The sequence below is a fragment of the Mesoplodon densirostris genome, chromosome 3 (assembly GCF_025265405.1).
Source record: "Mesoplodon densirostris isolate mMesDen1 chromosome 3, mMesDen1 primary haplotype, whole genome shotgun sequence".
NCBI classification, from domain to species: domain Eukaryota; kingdom Metazoa; phylum Chordata; class Mammalia; order Artiodactyla; family Ziphiidae; genus Mesoplodon; species Mesoplodon densirostris.
Genome location: NC_082663.1, coordinates 148,315,776 through 148,336,945, shown reverse-complemented (window position 1 = coordinate 148,336,945; position 21,170 = coordinate 148,315,776). Strand labels below are relative to the sequence as shown.

The following is a 21,170-nucleotide window of genomic DNA, read 5'->3' as shown; positions in this document are numbered from 1 at the left end:
AATATTGCCTTAGGTTTAGGGGGACATGCATATGCGATAAAATGCTTTAAAAAAAAAGCAAAGGAATGGTGAACACCAAATCCAGAGAAGTGGTCACCTCGGAGGGGGGAAGGGGGGGGTTGCACCTTGTAAGAGTCGCACTGGGTTTTCATTGGGGTCACTGTGTGTTGTGAACTGTTTCTGCTTCACCCACACCCTGAAGTGGCCTCAAAGTTTCAAAAACTCCATCACAATAGCCTTCTAACATGGCTTAACTCCATTACTCGTTTGGAAAAGGGTTGCCAGATAAGATGCAGGATGCCCAATTAAATTTGAATTTCAGATAAACAGTGAATAATTTTTAGCATCAGTGTGTCCTCTATATTGCATGGGATGGACTTACACTAAAACATGATTCCTTGTGTATCTGAAATTCACATCGAAATGGGCATTCTGCATTTTTCTTTGCTCAATCTGACAACTAACTTGGAAGTATCTCCTTAACCAAACCTCTGTCCTGTTCCTCCCTCGAATGAGAAAGTTCTGTGAAATGTATCTTTCAGTGCCTTCTCTTCCGAAATCCATTAACCCCCAATGGTTATTCTGAGATTAACCTTTTTTGCACACCTTCTGTTATTCATCTGCAGGGGAACGGTGACAAAACTGGGGAGACATATTGCCAGTTGGGATTTCTGCCAGATTTTAAGGTTCAAAAGATTCAGACTTGTAAATCTAGCCCCAAAGGCCAACGTTTCTCTTCAACATCAAAGCTGAGATCACTGTGGTCCACAGGGAGAGGCTCTGCCTGTCCCTTCCCAGCCCCCTCTCAAAGGCTGGGTTATGGGCTAAATTGTGCCCCTCCCCCCAGAATGTAAGTTGGTTCACCCACTATGGAGAACAGTATGGAGGTTCCTTAGAAAACTAAAAATAGAGCTACTGTATGATCCAGCGATCCCACTCCTGGGCATATATCCAGACAAAACTCTAATTCAAAAAGATACATGCACCCCAGTGTTCACGGCAGCACTATCCACAATAGCCAAGATGTGGAAGCAACCTAAGTGTCCATAGAGAAGTGGATAGAGAAGTGGATAGAGGAGTGGATAGAGAAGATGTGAAATATATATATATATCTCACAGAAATTATCACATGTCTATAAGCTAATGGCAATAATGGAGAAGAGAGGCGACATCTGCCATTATGAGAGAAAGCAGACACTTGTTAGAGCGATGGCCTCGAGTGGAATGGAATCCAGGGCGTAGGTGGAAAGTTGACCTTGGCTGGAAGCACGGACAGCTCCGTCACAATAACAAAGAAGAAGGCAACGTTGACAGCCCAGATGAAGGGACATGGGTAGGTGTGCTGGGATGCTGCGGAAGTTCTCTCCTGTGGCTTTGTTTTCGCAGAAGGTAGGCCATGAGGTTCAGAGCTGAGAGTCAAGAGGAAGGGGGAGGCTTGAGGGGAGATGGAAGGTAGGACATTAACCTATGAGAGAGTTGGTGAGTGAAGGGACTGGGGGATGTGGTAGGAGTGCTGAGCAGCGGATTAGAGGTCTAGAGTCTCAAGGGAGACCAGGCGGCACGGCTGTGTGCAAGACTGCCCAGGTACAGGTGAGGAGTGGATGGAGAGTTGGCTTTAACTAAGTCCAGCCAGGTCAATGGGATGAAGGAAGAGATAGAGGAGGGAGTTGAGGGTATATGTCAAGGAGGGATTGTAATGACAGACCATGGCTCTAAACTGGGTGAGGGCACAGGGGAAGGGGGCAATGATCCATGGATGACAGGTTCTAGCAGAGCTAAGGGATTGTTTGAACAGGAACACCAAAAGGAGTGAGATGGAAAGAAAAGAAGTGTGGGTCAATGAGTGGAGTGTTTGAGAATACGGAAAGGGATGCAACTTCTGTACACGTCAAGGTCTAAAATAAGACCATGAGAGCTGGAGGTTGAGGTAGAGGGGAGGACAAGGTCATTGGGAGAGAAGAGTTAAAGGATTTGAAAGTCACACACCTGGAAGGATCATCAAGCTCCATGGTTCTCCATCAAGGGTGAGTCTGCCCCCCGGGGGACACTTGATCACACCTAGAGACAGTTTTGGTTGTCACACTTAGGGGTGGTGGGTTTTCTACTGGCATTGGGTGGGTAGGGGTCAGGGATGTTGTTCAACATCCCACAATGCACAGGGCAGACCCCACAAGCAAGAATGACGTGGCTCCAAATGTCAACAGTGCCAGTGTTGGGAAGCCCTGGCCCACGTGGATCCTGAAGTCACTAAGAATTATGCCCAGAGGAGTTTTCAAGAAAAGAACCCGGAGGGAAAATAGTAATGGAGGGGGTGACCTGAGGGTTGATGGACAAAGCAGCAAGGACAGGTAGTAGAGAGAATTGTTTGATGGCCTGAGATTCGAAGCTGCAGAGTTTGAGGGGAGAGTTAGGAGCAATGATGGGGCAAAGACACCCACTTCATCACAAGAGGCACAAAAGTGCAAAGAGTTGGAGAAAAAAATAGCCACGACTTAAGAGCTTCCGGTCCTTGGGAAAGAGCCAGGCATCTGTTAGGGCGAGAAGGTAAAGAGAATGACCTCTGAAGACATTGAGAATAGAGGGAATTTTGCTTATGAAGGACCATGACTTCTGGCACAACTGAAGCATCTCAAGATTTGAGGAGGACCATTTAAGAAATGAAAAGGCATGCCATTAACTGGAAGAGGGTATTTGGAATACATATATCTGACAGAGGGCTTATTGCCAGAACACATAAAGAACCCTTACAACTCAATAAGAAGAAGACAAGGGAATTCCCTGGCAGTCCAGTGGTTAGGACTCTGTGCTTCCACTGCAGGGGGCACGGGTTTGATCCCTGGTCAGAAAACTAAGATTCCACAAGCCACCTGGCACGACCAAAAAAAAAAAAAAAAAAAGACAAACAAAATGGCAAAGGGTTTGGAACAGATACTTTGCAAAAGAAGACACAGAGATGGCCACAAGGCACATGAAAAGATGCTCAAAAGCATTAGTCATTGGGGAAATGAACAGGAAAACCACCATGAGATATCACTACACCACCTGCTGGAAGAACTAAGATTTTAAAACAGTAACTCATCCATACAAAACGATATTGAGGATGTGGAGCAACTGGAACTCTCAGAGGTTGCTGCTAGGCATATAAAATGGTGCAGCTGCTTTGGAAAATGATGTGGCAGTTTCTTCCCAAGTTAAATACACTTTCCATATGATCTAGCCATTCCACATTTGGTATTTACCCATGAGAAGCAAAAATGTATGCTCATACAAAATCTTTTTTTTTTTTTTTTTTTTTTTTTTTTTTTTGGTAAAGTTCAGTTCTCTTTTCTTTTTCTTTTTTGGCCATGCCATGGCTTGTGGGACCTTAGTTCCCCGACCAGGGATTGAACCTGGGCCCTTGGCAGTGAGAGTGCAGAGTCCTAACCACTGGACTGCCAGGGAATTCCCTCTTTTCTTTTCTTTCCCCACAGTCTTATACACCAATGTTCAGAGCACCTTTATTTGTAATAGCCCCAAACTGTAAACAACCCAGATGTCCAGAACAGATCAACTCTGGTACATCCATACAATGGAATATTATTCAGCCATGAAGAGGAATGAATGAATCAATGAATATACACAAAGGCGCGAGTGAATCTCAGAAACATCATGCTGAATGAAAGAAGCCAATCACAAAAGACTACATACTATATGGTTCCATTTATATGATATTCTAGTAAAGAGAAATCTAATCTAGAGTGACAGAAAATTGGATCAATGGTTGTTTGGGGATGAGGATGGGATGGGGGTTGACTGCAAAGGGACCCAGGGGATTCTTTTGGGTGTGATGGAAATATTCTCTGTATTGATTGGGGTAATGGTGACACCATGGATTTGTCAAAACCCATCAAACTGTACACGTAAAATGGATACATTTTATTAAATGGACATCATACTTCAATAGAGTTGACTTTAAACCAACTTGGACAGCGAAGGGAGAACGTAAAAAATAGGGACGTACAGAGTTGTGGTCTTTGGGTGATGGAGTCGTGGCCTCATTGAGAAACTGGCAGAAATGGGTCAGGGGTCCGATGGGCTTAGCTGATGGTTCTACTGGCATTTTGAGGCAGTCAGCTGTGAATATCTAGGGCAGCTTACCAGGAGCATATGGAGAAGTGGGGCTCCTCTCCTCCCACTTACAAGCAGTGTTTTGCTTTCACTGTGCGTTTTTATTCAGTTTCTGGTATGTCATTCCATTTTTCCATGTATGGCAGTCATTTAAATTTTCTATTTTAAAATAAATGTATTTAAATGTTTTAAATGAGGGGATTTAGAATAAAATTATTCATGATTGTATAGCTGGCACACATTTGAATTACTTAAGTTTAGAAACCCTCATGGTTTCCCACCATTTTTTATTGTGTTCCTGTCATGAATACCGAATTTTAAAGGCTTGGTCTACCAGATGGACTGCATTTTTTTGAGCCTGTGTGTGTGTGCATGTGTGTGTGCGTGCATGCGTGTGTGTCTGTGTGTGTGTAGGGGGTAAAGTAACAGAGAGAGACTTTTATGATGTACCTAATCACTTGACCAGAAGAGGATTCTCCCCATTTGTCGGGTGAGGAGAATGCAGTTATGAAACGTTCAGATCCTCACCCAAGGCCCCAGGAAGTAAGTAGTGGGGTAGAGATTGAACCCAGGACTCTCCCCTTACGCCACCACCCCTTAACTATTTTTTATTAATTAATTAATTTATTTTATTTTTGGCTGCGTTGGGTCTTCATTGCTGCACGCAGGCTTTCTCTAGTTGCCGCGAAGGGGGGTTACTCTTTGTTGCGGTGCGTGGACTTCTCATTACGGTGGCTTCTCTTGTTGCGGAGCACATGCTCTAGGCACGCGGGCTCAGTAGTTGTGGCTCGCGGGCTCTAGAGCGCAGGCTCAGTAGTTGTGGCGCACGGGCTTAGTTGCCCCGCGGCATGTGGGATCTTCCCGGACCAGGGCTCGAACCCGTGTCCCCTGCACTGTCAGGCGGATTCTTAACCACTGCGCCACCAGGGAAGCCCCGGAATTGATTTTTGAAATAAGCAAGGAAGAGCAGAAAACTCTGACGATTCTTTGGGAAAGAGACTCAAACTGGCGGCTTTAAAGTAGTTACCGACTCCGCTCCAGCGCCCCTTCTCTGGCCACACTCTTTCAGGTTCCGCCCCGCCCTCGCCCCACCCCTAAACGTGCCCCCACGCTTCCCGGAAGTGGGCGGCCTCCTGAGCAAGCGCCGCGGGCGCAGAGCACGCCGAGAGTTGTAGTTCCGGCATCTTGCAGAGGAACTTGCGCTGCGATGTGGCCCCAAATATTGGTGGGGGGGGTCCGGGTTGCAGCAGGTCTGTGCCCCGCGTTGGGGTCTCGCCTCGCCGCCCGCTTTCCCCCGCAGCGGACACCCGAGAACAGCCTGGCCCTGCAGCGGAGCCTGCACGCGACGGCGGCCCGGGCTCTCCCGCTCGTTCCCATCGTGGTGGAGCAGACGGTACAGTGGCCAGGCGGGGACACGGCCCGGGGGTGAGAGGGCTGGGGCACGGAGGGCCCCTGACCCTCACCCCCATCTTTCTCCTCCAGGGTCGCGGCGAGCGCGCCTATGACATCTACTCTCGGCTGCTGCGGGAGCGCATCGTGTGCGTCATGGGCCCGGTAAGTGCCCCGTGCGCGGATCCTCCCCTGCGCCTGCCCAGACCCCCTGCTCCCCTCCCCCTCACACGTCCTTGATGCCCGGACTTACCCCCCTTGACGTTCCTCCCTAGGCTCCGCTCTTGTCCCAACCTGACAACACCCCCCCCTTCCTGGGCACATAAACCCTCTGATCCTCCTTCCTGGCCCTTAGTACCCCTTCTAAGCCTTCCTTAAATCTCTGACTTCTCCCTTCTCCCTTCTCCCTTCCTAATCTCTGACTCGCTCCCTCACCAATGACCCTCCTCCCCAATCCTGGGCTCCAATCACTCTCCCCAGCCTCCTTACCCCTTCCCTTCCTGGGCCCAGTGTGCACTGACCCCACCCTTCCTGTAACCCAAACCACCTGGGTCCGGATCCGCCCCCACCTCCACCCCCACGCACCACATCACCTCCTGGGTCCTGAAGTCTTCCTGATCCATCTTCCTTGGGCTCTGACCCCCATTCTGGTGCCCTGACTCATCCTCAACCGACCCATAACTGCCTCCCTTAAGCCTTCACCCTATCTGGGGACACCCCGCCCCGCCCCACTTGCAGATCGACGACAGTGTCGCCAGTCTGGTCATCGCACAGCTGCTGTTCCTGCAATCGGAGAGCAACAAGAAGCCCATCCACATGTACATCAACAGCCCCGGTGAGCAGGGCCTTCCCCCGGTGCCAGGGTCCTCCTGGGGACTGAGACCCCAATCAGGGATGTCCTCTCTCTGGAGCAAGAAAGGGTGCAGAGCTTCCTTCAGAGTCCCCCCCAAAATGCCTTGAAACCTCCAAAAGCTGCCTCTTCCCTTGCTTTTAAACAGGCACCTGAACCTGCCTGTTTGATCTCACAAGTAACGTGTTTTTTTTGTTTTTAATAAATTTATTTATTTATTTTTGGCTGCGTTTGGTCTTCGTTGCTGCACGCAGATGTTCTCTAGCTGCGGCGAGCGGGGGCTACTCTTCCTTGCGGTGCGCGGGCTTCTCATTGCGGTAGCTTCTCTCTGTTGCGGAGCACGGGCTCTAGGCGCGCGGGCTTCACTAGTTGTGGCACGCGGGCTTCCGTAGTTGTGGCTCTCGGGCTCTAGAGCGCAGGCTCAATAGTTGTGGCCCATGGGCTTAGTTGCTTCGTGGCATGTGGGATCTTCCCGGACCAGGGCTCGAACCCGTGTCTCCTGCATTGGCAGGCGGATTCTTAACCACTGTACCACCAGGGAAGTCCACAAATAACGTTTTTACCGACCTGACTTGGTTGTCGAGATTTTTAAATTGGTAGATTCCACCCTGCCCCCACAAGAAAAGGGAGAATAGCCAAACTTTTTGTTTTGTTTTGTTTTGGCCGTGCCCTGCAACTTGCGGGATCTTAGTTCCCTGACCAGGGATCAAACCCAGGCGCATGGCAGTGAAGTGCCGAATCCTAACCAGTGGACCGCCAGGGAATTCCCTGAATAGCCAATCCTGATTGATCGTTTACTGTGCCAGGCACTTTTCTAAGCACTTTATAGGCATTTAACTCATTTTATCTTCACACAACCTCATGTGATCGGTACTATTTAGTTATTTCCGGTCTACAAGGAGGCACTGTAGCTCCAAAAGTCTGAGTAACTTGCCCAAGGTCACACATGAGAAACTGCCCAGCGACGGGGGTCAAACCCAGACAGGCTGGCTCCAGAGCCTTCGCTCTTAGCCACTACGCTCCCAATTTCTAGTTTCTCTTGAAAATTTGGCAGATCTGGCCCCTGCCCTGGGCCCACATGCACGTGTGGCAACTGTCAGCTCACTCGCGAGCAAGTCCTCATTTTTTGCTCCCACCTGGCCTGTGTCACCTGCTTCTGTCACCTTCCTATCCCTGGTAGTACTTGTGTTTGGGACCCCGGCTTTAAAGGGCTTCACCAGCCCTCCCCAGGGCCACAGGCTGCCCTAGGGAAAGGAGGGCACAGCCCCTCACTTGCCCCCGTCCACCCACAGGTGGCGTGGTGACCTCGGGCCTGGCCATCTACGACACGATGCAGTACATCCTGAACCCCATCTGCACGTGGTGCGTGGGCCAGGCGGCCAGCATGGGCTCCCTGCTTCTGGCCGCTGGCACCCCGGGCATGCGCCACTCGCTCCCCAACTCCCGCATCATGATCCATCAGCCCTCCGGGGGCGCCCGGGTGAGTGCTGGGCCCCATGAGCTGCTTTGGGGATGGGGGTGGGGATGGGGGTGGGGGTCTAGACAGAAAGACCAGCCGGACAGACGGAAGTCACGTGGGGGTGTGAATGTTTTAAAATGTAGGTTTTGGGGACTTCCCTGGCGGTCCAGTGGTTAGGACTCCACGCTTTCACTGCCGAGGGCACGGGTTCAATCCCTGATCAGGGAACTAAGATGCCGCAAGCCACGTGGCTTGGCCAACAACAACAAAAAAAGTAGGTTTTATTAATATGCAGGTATAGTGAAGCCAAGAGGTCAGGAGAGGGCTGCCATTGAAAAGACAGTTTGTTACTCACAGATCCCAAGAGGAGGGAGTGTGCCAGGCCATGGGGGCCACGCAGAGAGAGAGGCACCAGGGTTGGTCGGGAGGAGAATGCAGGCAAGAGCCTCCATCGTGGTTCATGCGGGCAGGAATGAGCGAGGCTTAAGACTGGCTAGTGTGAATAGTTGCAGTGGGCTCTGGGGTGTAGGGACTGTCCCTAGTTGTCTGGTACCCTGGGGCGATGGGGCAGGGGGATGGTCACCCAGGGTGTGAGAATAGAGGAGGTGTTGGGGATGTGGGCTTGGATTGGCTGCTTTGCACGTGAAAAGTGTACTCTGGGCAGCGGCTCAAAATCTCTAGGAATTAGCTGCCCTGGGAGGGGCTGTTCCTCCTGGTCAGGGAAGCCCCAGCTGCAGAAAATAAGAACATAGAGTTAATACCGGAAGCCTTCCTGGAGGCGGTGAGGTTGAAGCAGGCTGTGGAGGGACTCACAAAGCCCTGTCCCACCTGCTTGAAAACTGGCAGCCGACGCCCAGGGCAGGCTCCCGAGTCCCATCTCCAGTCTCCCCGTGAGTGGCAGATGCTGATCCCAACCTTCTCCCTCTTGGGACGTCCCCCCAGGGCCAAGCCACAGACATCGCCATCCAGGCGGAGGAAATCATTAAACTCAAGAAGCAGCTCTACAGCATCTACGCCAAGCACACCAAACAGAGCCTGCAGGTGATCGGTGAGCACCCTCCTGCCGCACACAGGCCCCCAGCTGCTCCCTTTTATTGTAACCAACACATACGTACGGGTCAGGCCTCTGGACCTCTGTGCTGCTGACACCAGGGCTGGATCATTCTGTGATGGAGGCCTCCCTGTAGGAGGTGTGGCACATCTCCGGGCGCTGCCCACTAGATGCCAGCAGCACCTCCAGTTGTGACGGCCAAAACTGTCTCCAGACATAGCCCAGCATCCACTGGGGATCAGAACCCACCCCCGTTGAGAACCCCTGTTCTGAGCACTTTAAAAAGACCCATTTACAGGAGCCTCCCAAAAACTTCATTGAACTAGGTCCAGCGGGTTCCCTGGCTTTCCAGCAGTTGGGACTCCGTGCTTTCATGGCCGAGGGCTCGGGTTCAATCCCTGGTCGGGAAACTAAGATTCTGCAAGCCATGCGGCGCGGCCAAAACAAAAAAATGAAATAGGTCCAAAGGTTTTGAACAGGGTCTCCCACAAAGAATATTCCAAATGGTCAAGAAACAGAAGTCAAGAAGAGGCTCATCATTTCTAGTGATGATGTTTAATAATGACATCATCAGGAAAGGCAAATCAAGGCCACAATGAGATACCATTTCAGTCCACTGGAACAGCTCAAATAGAAAATACTGACACCCCCAAGTGCTGAGGGGAGCGTGGAGCCACTGGAACGTTTATACACTGCAGCTGGCAGTGAAAACCATACAGCCACTTCCGAAAGCTGTCAGGCACTGAGGCTGAACACACAGAAAGACACGTGGTTATTCTGCTCGGCGTATAACTGAGGGAACTGAGTGCTTCTGTCCAAAGATGTAGTCAGGAATGCAGTCCCATTCCTATAGCCCCAAACAGGAAAATACCGAAATGCCTGACAGCAGGGCAATGAGTGGTCAGTGGTGGTGTTTAGTCATGAGGTGGGATGCCGTACAGCCATGAGGACCAGTCCACAGTCTGGATGAATCTCAGAAACACAGTGCTGAGTGGGAAAAGGAGTAAATGCTCTGTGGTTATGTGTTTATTTATTTACTTTTTAAATTAATTAATTAATTAATTTTTTTTGGCCGTGCCACGCAGCATGCGGGGATCTTAGTTCCCCGACCAGGGATCGAACCTGCACCCCCTGCAGTAGTAGCACAGAGTCTTAACCACTGGACCACCAGGGAAGTCCCTGTGGTTATGTGTTTAAAGGGCAAAAACTGGCATAACGGATCCATGCCATTAGACCACTGTTAGGGTAGTGGGTGGGGAGAGTTAGTGACTAGACATGGCCCCGACAGGGTTTCGGGGGGCTCTGATCTAGGTGCCGGCCACGTGGGTGGGTTCAGTCTGAAAGTCACCATACTGTCCACTTCCATGATCCATACCCTTTCCTGGATGTGCCTTTACACATCAATAAGTTAAAAACACACACACACACAACTGAAACAGGTATTTTACCGATGGGGAAACTGAGGCACAGAGACAGGGAGGCCAAGGTCACACAGGAAGGACTTGGGCGGATTGGGGACCCGGACGTGGCCCCGGGACTCCACTCTTAACCACCCTCATCCCACTTCTGCTTCCCCCGCAGAGTCAGCCATGGAGAGGGACCGCTACATGAGCCCCATGGAGGCCCAGGAGTTTGGCATCTTGGACAAGGTTCTGGTCCACCCTCCCCAGGACGGTGAGGACGAGCCTGAGCTGGTGCAGAAGGAGCCAGTGGCGGCGGCGGCGGCAGTGGCAGAACCTGCCCCAGCGAGTGCCTGAGCGCCGCCCCTCACCCTCACCCTCTGGAGGAAAGCGGAGGCGCCAGGCCGGCCCACCCCTCGACACTGAGCCTAGAGGGGACCCTTGAGGAACTCTGGATTTGGGGGTGCCCCTCCGGGTGGGTATCCCAGCTGAGACACTGTGATTTTAAATTAAATCTTTGTAGACTTTGCTCCCGGCTGTGGTACCTTCCCTCCGTCCTCCACCACGGCACGCGTGTGCCTTCACCCTGACCTTCAGCTTCCTAACTTCAGCAAAGCTACTGAGCCTACATTCCAGGCACTGCTCCAGAGGCCGCAACTTACTGGGAAGAAAACACAGAAATCCCTGTCTGGAAGAAACTTACATTCTTGTGGGAGTAGACAGTTTTTTTAAATATCAGGGCAAGAGGTATGCAACGTGAGTGTGTTGGGGGGGGGGGTTGGGGGTGTGTGTGACAGTTTTAGATGGGGTGGCCTGCAAAGGCCTTGCTGAGAGGGTGACGTTTGAGCAAAGACCTGAAGGAGGTGAGGGTTGGGGAGCAAGCTTGCTATCTTGGGAGACAGCAGTCTAGGCAGAGGGCATGGCAAGTGCAAAGGCCCTGTGGCAGGACTGTGGCTGGCACATGGGCAGAAGCACGAGGAGGCTGGGGTGGCTGGAGAGAGTGAGGAGGAGAGAGGAGAAGATGAGAGCAGGAAGGGGAGGAATACAGGTCATAAAAGGCCTGGTAGGTCTGAGCAAGGAGGGAGATGCCCCACAGAGGGTTTCAAGAAGAACAAAAAGGAACCACAGAGTGGTGGGTGGAGAGCGGCAAGCACAGAAACCAGGAGGCCAGTGAGGAAACTTGTCATCACCCAGAGGAAGGCTGACGGCTCCAGATACGTGGTGAGAGAGGTCAGATTCTAGCGAGGTTTTAAAGGCAGGGCTGGGACTTCCCTGGTGGCGCAGCGGTTTAGAACCCTTATGCCAATGCAGGGGACACAGGTTCCATCCCTGGTCCGGGAAGATTCCCACATGCCGAGGAGCAACTAAGCCCGTGCGCCACAACTACTGAGCCCGCGCGCCTAGAGCCTGTGCTCTGTAACAAGAGAAGCCACTGCAGTGCAAAGCCCGCGCACCGCAACGAAGACCCAACGCAGTCAAAAATGATAATAAAATTCTCAAATAAATAAATAAATAATAAAGGCATGGCTGTCAGCTGGGATGTGAAATTTGAGAGAGAAAGTCATCTCCCAAAACTCTAAGGCGTTGGCCCAAAGCAGCTAGAAAGATGGAAGGGAAGATAAGACGTTCCTGGGAAGGTTCGGGAGTAGCAGGATTGGGGTCCGCGATCAGGACCTGGTTTTGGACGTTTGATGTCCAAGTGCTCCAGACCTCCCAGGGGATGGGTAAGTCTGGGGTCAGGGTTGGAAATAAAAATGTAGGAGACCTCAGCATGTCTATGAGTTAGTGGTCAGGCTGAGAACTGGCTATGGCGTTTGGACCATGGAAATCACGAGTGGCCTCAGATAAATAAGAACACTTTCGGTGCTTTGGGGGCCCAAAACCAGATTGGAGTGGAGCCAGAAAGAAGGGGCCAGAAAATATTGGAGCTAAGCAAGTCTTTTAAGGAATTTTGCTGTCAAGGAGAGCAAAGAACCTGGGGCTGTCGCTGGAGGGTGTGTTGAGGTCAATTTCTTTTCTTTTAATTCAGAGGGCTTTTTTAAAAAAATGTATTTGTTTTATTTCTTTATTTCTGGCTGCGTTGGGTCTTCGTTGCTACGTGTGGGCTTTTCTCTAGTTGTGGTGAGCGGGGGCTACTCTTCGTTGTGGTGCGCGGGCTTCTCACTGCGGTGGCTTCTCTTGTTACGGAGCATGGGCTCTAGGCGTGCAGGAGTTGTGGCGCACGGGCTCAGTAGTTGCGGTGCACGGGCTTAGTTGCTCCGCGGCATGTGGGATCTTCCCGGACCAGGGCTCGAACCCGTGTCCCCTGCATTGGCAGGCAGATTCTTAACCACTGCGCCACCAGGGAAGCCCCAGAGGACTTTTAAATTTGGCTTCATTCATCGGATACATTTAGCTGAACTTTTCATTGTGCACAACTTAAAATGTATACAAAAGTAGAGAAACTAGGATAATGAGGTCTCACGTACCCATCACACCAACTCAAGAATTACCAACTCACGGCCAACTGTGATTCGTCCCTGCCCCCCCACCCGCCATGGCACTGTATTACTTTGAAGAAAATCCCAGCTTTTCATTTCATCTGTAAATATTTCGGTATATATTTCTAAAAGGATAAGGAATCTTTATGTCTCAAAAACCTAAAAATAGAACTACCACATGACCCAGCAATTCCACTCCTGGGTATATATCCGAAAAAAACAGAAACACTAATTAGAAAAGGTACACGCACCCCAATGTTCATAGCGTTATTTACCATAGCCAAGATATGGAAGCAACCAGAGTGTCCATCAACAGAGGAATGGATAAAGAAGGTGTGGTGTAGGGCTTCCCTGGTGACGCAGTGGTTGAGAGTCTGCCTGCCGATGCAGGGGACACGGGTTCGAGCCCTGGTCTGGGAGGATCCCACATGCCACAGAGCAACTGGGCCCGTAAGCCACAACTACTGAGCCTGCGAGTCTGGAGCCTGTGCTCCGCAACGAGAGGCCCGCGCACCGCGATGAAGAGTGGCCCCCACTCGCCACAGCTGGAGAAAGCCCTCGCACAGAAACGAAGACTCAACACAGCCAAAAATAAATAAATAAATTAATTAATTTAAAATATATATATATATATATATATATTTTTAAAGATGTGGTGTATATATATGCGGTGGAATACTACTCAGCCATGAACAAGAATGAGGTTTTGCCATTTGCAGCACCACGGATAGACTTGGAGGGTATTAAGCTAAGTGAATTAAGTCAGACAGAAAGACAAATTCTGTATGGTATCACTAATATGTGGAATCTAAAGAAGTACAACAAACTAGTCAATTGTGGAAGACAATTTTTCCAAGGACATTGGGGGTGGGGGGATGGTTCAGGCGGTAATGCGAGCGATGGGGAGCAATGGGGAGCAGCAGATGAAGCTTCACTTGCTCACCTGCCACTCACCTCCTGCTGTGCAGCCCGGTTCCTAAAAGGCCAGTCCGCGGCCCAGGGGTTGAGGACCCCTGATACAGAGAAGAAACTAGTGGTTACCAGTGGGAAGAGGGAAGGCGAGAGGGGCAATATAGGCGTAGGGGATTAAAAAAAGGGTTATTATGGGATTATATGAAATCGTGTGTGTGAAACTTTTGAAAATTATAAAGCACTACAGAATTTAAAGAATCTTTCATTCAAAAAAAAAAAGTTAATGAAAAATAACTAGCGGGGGCCTTCCTTGGTGGCACAGTGGTTAAGAATCCGCCTGCCAATGCAGGGGACACGGATTCAAGCCCTGGTCCGGGAAGATCCCACGTGCCGCGGAGCAACGAAGCCCGTGCACCACGCCTACTGAGCCTGCGCTCTAGAGCCTGTGAGCCACAACTACTGAAGCCTGCGCCCCTAGAGCCTGTGCTCTGCAACGAGAGAAGGCACCACAATGAGAAGCCTGCGCACCACATGAAGAGTAGTCCCTGCTTGCCGCAGCTAGAGAAAGCCCACGTGCAGCAACGAAGACCCAACGCAGCCAAAAACAAATTTTAAAAATTAAAATAAAAATAAATGGGGGGGGACTCCCCTGGTGGCTCAGTGGTCAAGAATCCGCCTGCCAGTGCAGAGGACACGGGTTCGAGCCCTGGTCTGGGAAGATCCCACATGCCGTGGAGCAACTAAGCCCGTGCGCCACAACTACTGAGCCTGTGCTCTAGAGCCCGCGAGTCACAACTACTGAGCCCGTGTGCCACAACTACTGAAGCCCATGTGCCTAGAGCCCATGCTCCGCAACAAGAGAAACCACTGCAATGAGAAGCCAGCGCACCGCAACCAAGAGTAACCCCCGCTCGCTGAAACTAGAGAAAGCCCGTGAGCAGCAACGAAGACCCAACGCAGCCATAAATAAATAAATAAATTTATAAATAAATAAATAGGGGGACTTCCCTGGTGGCGCAGTGGTTAAGAATCTGCCTGCCAATGCCGGGGACACGGGTTTTCGAGCCCTGGTCCGGGAAGATCCCACATGCCGCGGAGCAACTGAGCCCGTGCTCCACAACTACTGAGCCTGCGCTCTAGAGCCCGTGAGCCACAACTACTGAGCCCACATGCCACAAGTACTGAAGCCCAAGTGCCTAGAGCCCGTGCTCCGCAACAAGAGAAGCCACCACGATGAAAAGCCTGTGCACCGCAATGAAGGGTAGCTCCCGCTCGCCAAAACTGGAGAATGCCGGCCCCAGCAACGAAGACCCAATGCAGCTAAATCTAAATAAATAAATAAGTAAGTAAATAGGGACTTCCCTGGTGGTCCCGTGGTTAAGAATCCACGCTTCCACTGCAGGGGGTACAGGTTCAATCCCTGGTCAGGGGACTAAGATCCTACATGCCAAGCAGTGCCGCAAAAAAAAACACAAAAAAAACTGTAAAAATTAAAAAAATAAATAAATAGACAAAAGGATAAGGAATCTTTAAAAAGACAACCACAATATCATATTCAAACTTAAAAAAAATAACAACACTTACCATGGTCGAATATTCAACCCATGTCAAAATTTCCCCGGTTGTCGCTATTTCTTTTTTTTAGTTTGTTCCAATCAGGATCCCAATAAGATGCAGGCATTGCCGCTGGTTGATAAATCTCTAAGTGTCTTATTACTGCAGGTTTCCCCTTAATCTCTCAATCTCTCCCTCTTTTTCTTCTCTTTCCTTGAAATTCACTTGTTGGAGAAACATCGTTGTTTGTCTTGTGGACTTTCCCTCTGTCTCAATTTTGATGATGCGATTCTGTCCTTGGTATTTCCGGTAACCTGGTGTATGAATCTATACAAGTCTGATCGGATTCAGGTTCCGCTTTTTGGCAAATGACCTCTCAGTTGAGGGTGCCTTCTAGCAGGAGGCACGTTAAATCCAGTTGTCCCTCTTTCATGACGTTAGGAGGGAATGAGAGTCCTTGTCTAGAACCACCAATATTCCAATAAGGGCTGCAAAATGGTGACATGACAATGCTACCATTAAAGGAAGAGGATTTTTTGTTTATGTCCTGTTTTTAAGCTGGGAGCCAGCCTATTTGTATGGGGATGGAAATGACCCAGTAAAGAGAGGGGGAACGGGAGGCGCCTCGCTTTGACCTTTGACTGAATCCCCCAACTCCACAAACCTGGCCCCAGCCTATAATCACAGCCTTGACCTCACTCCCCTGACCCCTAGATCTCAGCCTAGCTGTACTCTGCCCTTTACCTCTAGCTTTGGCCCAATCCTTCTATGACCCCTGACCTCTGACCCCCGGCCCGATCAAGCCTTCACCACCCCCGCCCCGCCCTCTGGAAGACGGATTTTAGGCACAGCCAGTAGTCTGAGTCACTGCGGGCGATGGCGCCCAATAGCGCGGGAGAGGAGGCGGATTCTGGGGAGAGCCAATAGCTCGAGAGGGCGAAACGAGTAACAACCAGTAGCCTTGAGCGAGAGGCGGGACTCTGAGGAACGCCAATCGCTGGACGCACTCGGAGTAACCACAGCCAATGGCTCTGGGGCGGGGGCGTGCTCCCGACCCCGGCAGCTTCCACGACCCGGCCCCGGGGCTATGGCCGGGAGTGGGCGGCTGGCGCTGTGGAGCGTGCCCGGGCAGGTCTGGGTGCGGGGCTCGGGGCCGGCCGTGCTAAGTCGCCTACGGGACGCGGCCGTGGTACGGCCCAGCTTCCTGAGCGCGGCCGAGGAGGAGACACTGAGCGACGAGCTGGAACCCGAGCTGCGCCGCCGTCGATACGAGTACGATCACTGGGACGCGGTGAGGCTGCTGGCGCTGGGGGCGGAGCTACAGCGCGGCGGGGCCTGGGACGTTAGGGGCGGGACGGGGAGTGGAGCCCTGGGGTGGGCTGGGCTACATCTGGGGGCGGGACCTGGGAATGGGGGCAGCGTCTTGAAGCTGAGGGGCCTTGCGGGCAGGGAGAGCGCTTTGGACATGAGGGCAGGGTCATAACTGGAGGCAGAACCTGGAACTGAGGGGTGTTTGGGGAACAGGACCAAAGTTAGGGGCGGAAACGGTGTGGAGGGAGTGAGGGAGGGTCACGGGTTGGGGGTGGACCAGGTGTTGGGTGGGATCACGTTGTGAATATTGAAGCTGGGCCAGCATTAGGGACGGCATCTGGGACTGAATTGGAGCCTGATGGTGGGTAGGAAGGACTGAGGCCAGGAGTTCGATCCCTGGTCCAGGAAGATCCCACACGCCACGGAGCAACTAAGCCCATGTGCCACAACTCCTGAGCCCAGACGCCACAGCTACCTAAGCCCGTGCTCCGCAACAAGAGAAGCCACCGCAATGAGAAGCCCGCACACCACAACGAAGAGTAGCCCCCGCTCGCCGCAACTAGAGAAAGCCTGCGTGCAGCAACGGAGACCCAACACAGCCAAAAATAAATAAATTTTTTTTAAAAAGGACTAAGGCCAGACCCAGATGGGTCAGGGTTGGGGTCTGAGACCCAGCATCATGGGGTAGATAGGACCAAGGTTGTAAGTTGAGGGTGGGGTCAAGGGTCATGATGGAAAAACCAGGCCTTTGCTTTGCACTTCCACTACCCTCTCCCCCAACCCACCCCAGCCCCACAATGTGCCTCAGTTTCCCTTTTCCCCCCGGGAGCTTCCAGGCTTGACCTGAGCTCTCTGGGCAGGCCATCCACGGCTTCCGAGAGACAGAGAAGTCACGCTGGTCAGAGGCAAGCCGGTCCATCCTGCAGCGTGTGCAGGCAGCCGCCTTTGGCCCCGGCCAGACCCTGCTCTCCTCGGTGCACGTGCTGGACCTGGAACCTCGGGGCTACATCAAGCCACACGTGGACAGCATCAAGGTGGGCAGAGGCCAGTGCCTTGGAGTTCCCGGCTGGGGGTGAGCCGGCCAGGCCAAAGCCCACCTGCCAGTGTGTCCCCTCTTCCAGTTCTGTGGATCCACGATTGCTGGCCTGTCCTTGCTGTCTCCCAGCGTCATGCGGCTGGTGCACACCCAGGAGCCAGGGGAGTGGCTGGAACTCTTGCTGGAGCCGGGCTCCCTCTACATCCTTAGGTACTGGCAGCCAGGGAGCCCCCACCCCACCAGTAGCTCCTGAGATGCCCACCCAGCACTTTGAGCACCTTCTCTCATTCAGCCCTGACGGCAGACTCTACCCCCCACCGCAGGCGCTCTGCCTGGAACAGGGGCTGCCCTCACTCCACCTGGCCACAGCCTCTATTTTCTCTTGCAGGGGTTCGGCCCGTTATGACTTCTCCCATGAGATCCTTCGGGATGAAGAGTCCTTTTTTGGGGAGCGTCGGGTTCCCCGGGGCCGACGCATCTCCGTGATCTGCCGCTCCCTCCCTGAGGGGATGGAGCCTGGGGAGCCCGGACAGCTGCCCCCACCCTGCTGACCCTGGGGCCCTCCCCCCCAGCTGCTCAAGACACCGTGTTTGTGAATAAAGTTGGAGAGTGGACAAGCTGGCCTTCCTGGCACCGGCTGTTTTGGGGGGCTGGAATCTGCAGGGGAAGCCTGGGACCCCACCTCCCCACCCATCGGGAGCATCCCTGGCAGGACACACACTCATGAGGCTGGAGGAGCAGTTTCCTTTATTGCGCCCCTTGCTGGCGGCCCAAACCACCTCCCCTTCTCTTTGCCTCAGCATCCAAGCCTTCAATAAATAAGTCAGCTGAGCTCCTCCAGCGGCTGCAGGGCCCCAGGCCGGGCATTCTCAGCCGCCGCAGCCACAGGCTGCCGCCGAGAGCTGGGGCAGCCGCTGCCAGCGGTGGCGGTCGTCGAGGAAGGCCACATCGGCGTAGCGGGTGGGGCGGCAGCAGGGCCCGCCGTGGGCTCGGCCCTGGCCCCGCAGCCGGGCCAGCGTCAGGCCGTGCTGGGTGCGGGCGCCGCGGGGACAGCTGCCGGCACAGTAGCGGAAGATGACCGTCTCCTCCGACGTGTAGCCCAAGCCCAGCTCGGCCACGGGCAAGGATAGGCTCCACAGCTGGCACGGGCCGGCCAGGGCTCGGCGCAGGCGGGCGCCTGCGGGGACAGGGGACAGCTGACAGCGGGCAGGGTCTGGGCGGGAAGGAGTCGGGGAGCGCACGGGGTTCTGGGGATCCTTACCCAGCTGCGGCCTCTGGGTCCGTCTGTCCACCACTGGCTCAGACAAGAGCTCCTCCTCCGCCACCGAAGCCCCCCAGGCCCCAAGGCCCCCGCGGAGGTCCAAGTGCAGGGTCAGGAGCAGCAGAAAGCCTAGCAGGACTCGTCCTGTGGTCATGGTGACGGGCAGGTCCTGAGGGTGGAGATGCCCTGCACCCTCAATTTATCCCCCTGCCTGAGCTGGGGAGATAACCTCTTCACTGCCGGCCGCTGCCCTGTCACAAAGGCCTCCGCGTCCCACACCTGGGGCCCAGGCAGTCCCTTTCCTCCTGCCCCACACCCCACGTCCTCCTAAGAGTTAAGGGCGCACACCCCCCCGCATACCCCATCCAGACATTCCACAGACCTATTTCCGACACCCCCTCCGCCCCCTGATTTACGAGTGTCGTGGCGGCAGCCAGGGCCGAGCCCAGGGCGGGCAACCAGGGTCCCCACCCGACCTGCCGTCTGGAGGGAGAGGTGGGGGGCCCCGTGGGTCCCCCACTGGGGGCTCTCCCCACTTGGGCAGGGTGCTGGGCTCAGTAGCCCCTGTGTCATGCATCAGGTAAAGCAGATGTGGGTAGGGGGAAGAGGTGGGTTGGCAGGTGGGTGAGCTGACGGGGAATCCATCATGGCTCCTGCCTGGAGGATTAAGACATCATGCCCCTGTCTCCGGGCCTGGCCGGGCCAGCATCAAAACAGGAAAGGGGAGAGGCCCAGGGACAGCCAAGAGCTGGGACACCAGGGGCAGGAAGCTCACCCCGCAGGGACTCCTGTCTCTAGAAGGCCAACCTGAGCCCCCTAGGACCTCAGTCCTGCCCTAGGGTCAGAGGGCATCAGAGCAGGAGGGGTGGTTAGGCCCCGCCCTGGTCCCGGTGACCTCCCTGCCCTTCCCATCACCCCAGGGAAGTGAGCCTCCATCCCCAGCCGCGAAAGGGGGCTAAACCAGAGTCCCTCCCACATGGGGAGGACAGACAGAAGATGCATTTAGTGTGTAACGTGGTGCCTGGCACCGTGCAGTTGCGAGAGCGTCTGAGGAAGGGAAATAGGAACAGCTTGTGGAGGTTTGACGAGGTGCTCAATCTCACACAGGTGAGACTGGGTTAAAACTCGGATGAGACTGTGCACCCAAGATTGGCAGACATCAAAGTCTGCTTACACCTGTGTGTGTGTGTGTGTGTGTGTGTGTGTGTGTGTGTGTGTGTGTGTGTGTGTGACACGGGCACACCTGTTGGTAGCACCTGAGCATTTGCTATAGAAACTGCAAATCACATCCCTCTGATCCAGGACACCTGCTCAGGAACTCATCCTCCTCAGGTGAGCCAAGATGCAAGCTCAGGGTTATTCGCTGCCTTTTGTATCAGCAAGAGACTGGCGAGGCCCTCAACTCCACCCACAGGGGACCGCCTCAATGATTTTGGTGTGGTTGTTCTTCTTGCACTGTTTATTGAGACTACTTTCAGATGGGGTGGGGGGGAATGTCACTTATCCAAAGTCACCCAGAATTAAGAAACACCGGTGGGATTTGGACCCAAGTCAAGCTGAATGCAAGACCCCTGCTCTGAACCACTGGGGCACATGGCCCGGCCCGGTGGGGAGGCCTTAGACCTCGGTCCACGTGGCAGGCAGAGCAGGGGTGAAATTGCCAGGGCAAGGGGCCATCGCTCCTCTCCCAAAAGGCCTGGCGGAAGGATGGGGAGGGAGGGTGGAATGACCTGGGACATTCCTAGGAATTAACCTGGTGTCTCAGGCATTCCCGCTTGGCAGCCAAAGGCCTGTGGAACTGGATGGGAAAGTTTTCCGCCCGCAGTCTCCAGCTTGGGCAAGACGGAAGGCCGGCATCCTGCCCCCAGCTGGATCACTCCAACGGGGGTTCAAAAGTATTCCTGCCGCCAAATTCCGTTTCCAGCAACGTGACTGTCCACGAACTCAAAAAGCCCTGCTGCTACAGCACTCCTAGCAATGCTACATAAAATAAATGCCTAACCAACTTGTTAAGAATCTAAGGAAAGCCCCAGAAACATCACTGGGAAGTTGAAAAATAGGGGCCAGATGCCAAGATCAGCAAGAAGGGGGTTTGGGATTTTGTGGCCGTGTAGGGACAGAGCCACAAGCTGAGAACCACACCTAAAATGGGCTCAGGACAGGACTTCTGGGGCACCTGCTGGGAGCATATGCAAAAACCATCTGGAAGGACTTGCCTGCAAAGCAGACCATGCAGGAGTCTCACAGATGGAGGCCCGAGCTGGCCACGAGTCCGCCATCCCAGATCCCAAAACACGAGAACAGATCATGAAAAGGAGTTAGGATACAACAGGATGCCCGCGAGCTTCAGGTCCTAGGTG

The 21,170-nt window shown here is 53.3% G+C and overlaps 4 protein-coding genes and 1 non-coding gene across 5 annotated transcripts in view; 2 read left to right on the top strand and 3 right to left on the bottom strand.

Moving 5' to 3' along the window:
- The window catches only part of MLLT1 (MLLT1 super elongation complex subunit), a 118,219-nt gene extending 102,263 nt beyond the window's left edge, over window positions 1-15,956 (bottom strand). Inside the window, exon 1 of the mRNA XM_060094310.1 lies at window positions 15,233-15,956. Coding sequence (XP_059950293.1) covers window positions 15,233-15,235 — 3 coding nt within the window. The 5' untranslated portion in view covers window positions 15,236-15,956. The remainder of the gene's footprint in view (window positions 1-15,232) is intronic.
- CLPP (caseinolytic mitochondrial matrix peptidase proteolytic subunit) lies at window positions 5,253-10,785 on the top strand. Its single transcript, XM_060094312.1, has 6 exons — window positions 5,253-5,500; window positions 5,590-5,661; window positions 6,235-6,331; window positions 7,639-7,826; window positions 8,748-8,853; window positions 10,438-10,785. Exons 1-6 carry the CDS (start codon window positions 5,315-5,317, stop codon window positions 10,611-10,613), a joined length of 825 nt encoding a protein of 274 aa, XP_059950295.1. The 5' UTR covers window positions 5,253-5,314; the 3' UTR covers window positions 10,614-10,785.
- On the bottom strand, window positions 9,958-10,030 carry TRNAS-ACU (transfer RNA serine (anticodon ACU)). Its single transcript has one exon. It is a non-coding gene; the product is annotated as a tRNA-Ser (tRNA).
- A 276-nt stretch (window positions 15,957-16,232) lies between the features above and the next one.
- On the top strand, window positions 16,233-18,166 carry ALKBH7 (alkB homolog 7). Its single transcript, XM_060092344.1, has 4 exons — window positions 16,233-16,493; window positions 17,374-17,547; window positions 17,635-17,759; window positions 17,938-18,166. The coding sequence occupies exons 1-4, from the start codon at window positions 16,290-16,292 to the stop codon at window positions 18,098-18,100; spliced, it is 666 nt and encodes a 221-aa protein (XP_059948327.1). The 5' UTR covers window positions 16,233-16,289; the 3' UTR covers window positions 18,101-18,166.
- Window positions 18,167-18,418: 252 nt separating this feature from the next.
- Window positions 18,419-21,119, bottom strand: PSPN (persephin). Its single transcript, XM_060092342.1, has 2 exons — window positions 21,027-21,119; window positions 18,419-18,979 (listed from the first exon to the last, which is right to left on the bottom strand). Exons 1-2 carry the CDS (start codon window positions 21,117-21,119, stop codon window positions 18,419-18,421), a joined length of 654 nt encoding a protein of 217 aa, XP_059948325.1.
- Between the last annotated feature and the right edge of the window lie 51 nt (window positions 21,120-21,170).

Bases quoted from the DNA above. Each gene is read 5' to 3' on its own strand.
- ALKBH7 (XM_060092344.1), top strand. From the start codon at position 16,290: ATGGCCGGGAGTGGGCGGCTGGCGCTGTGGAGCGTGCCCGGGCAGGTC. The intron at 17,548-17,634 runs GTGGGCAGAGGC...CCCCTCTTCCAG, and splicing joins CACACGTGGACAGCATCAAG to TTCTGTGGATCCACGATTGC. The intron at 17,760-17,937 runs GTACTGGCAGCC...TTTCTCTTGCAG, and splicing joins GGCTCCCTCTACATCCTTAG to GGGTTCGGCCCGTTATGACT.
- CLPP (XM_060094312.1), top strand. From the start codon at position 5,315: ATGTGGCCCCAAATATTGGTGGGGGGGGTCCGGGTTGCAGCAGGTCTG. The intron at 5,501-5,589 runs GTACAGTGGCCA...TTTCTCCTCCAG, and splicing joins CCATCGTGGTGGAGCAGACG to GGTCGCGGCGAGCGCGCCTA. The intron at 7,827-8,747 runs GTGAGTGCTGGG...ACGTCCCCCCAG, and splicing joins AGCCCTCCGGGGGCGCCCGG to GGCCAAGCCACAGACATCGC.
- PSPN (XM_060092342.1), bottom strand. From the start codon at position 21,119: ATGATCTGTTCTCGTGTTTTGGGATCTGGGATGGCGGACTCGTGGCCA. The intron at 18,980-21,026 runs GCAAGTCCTTCC...CTCCACCCTCAG, and splicing joins CTGCATGGTCTGCTTTGCAG to GACCTGCCCGTCACCATGAC.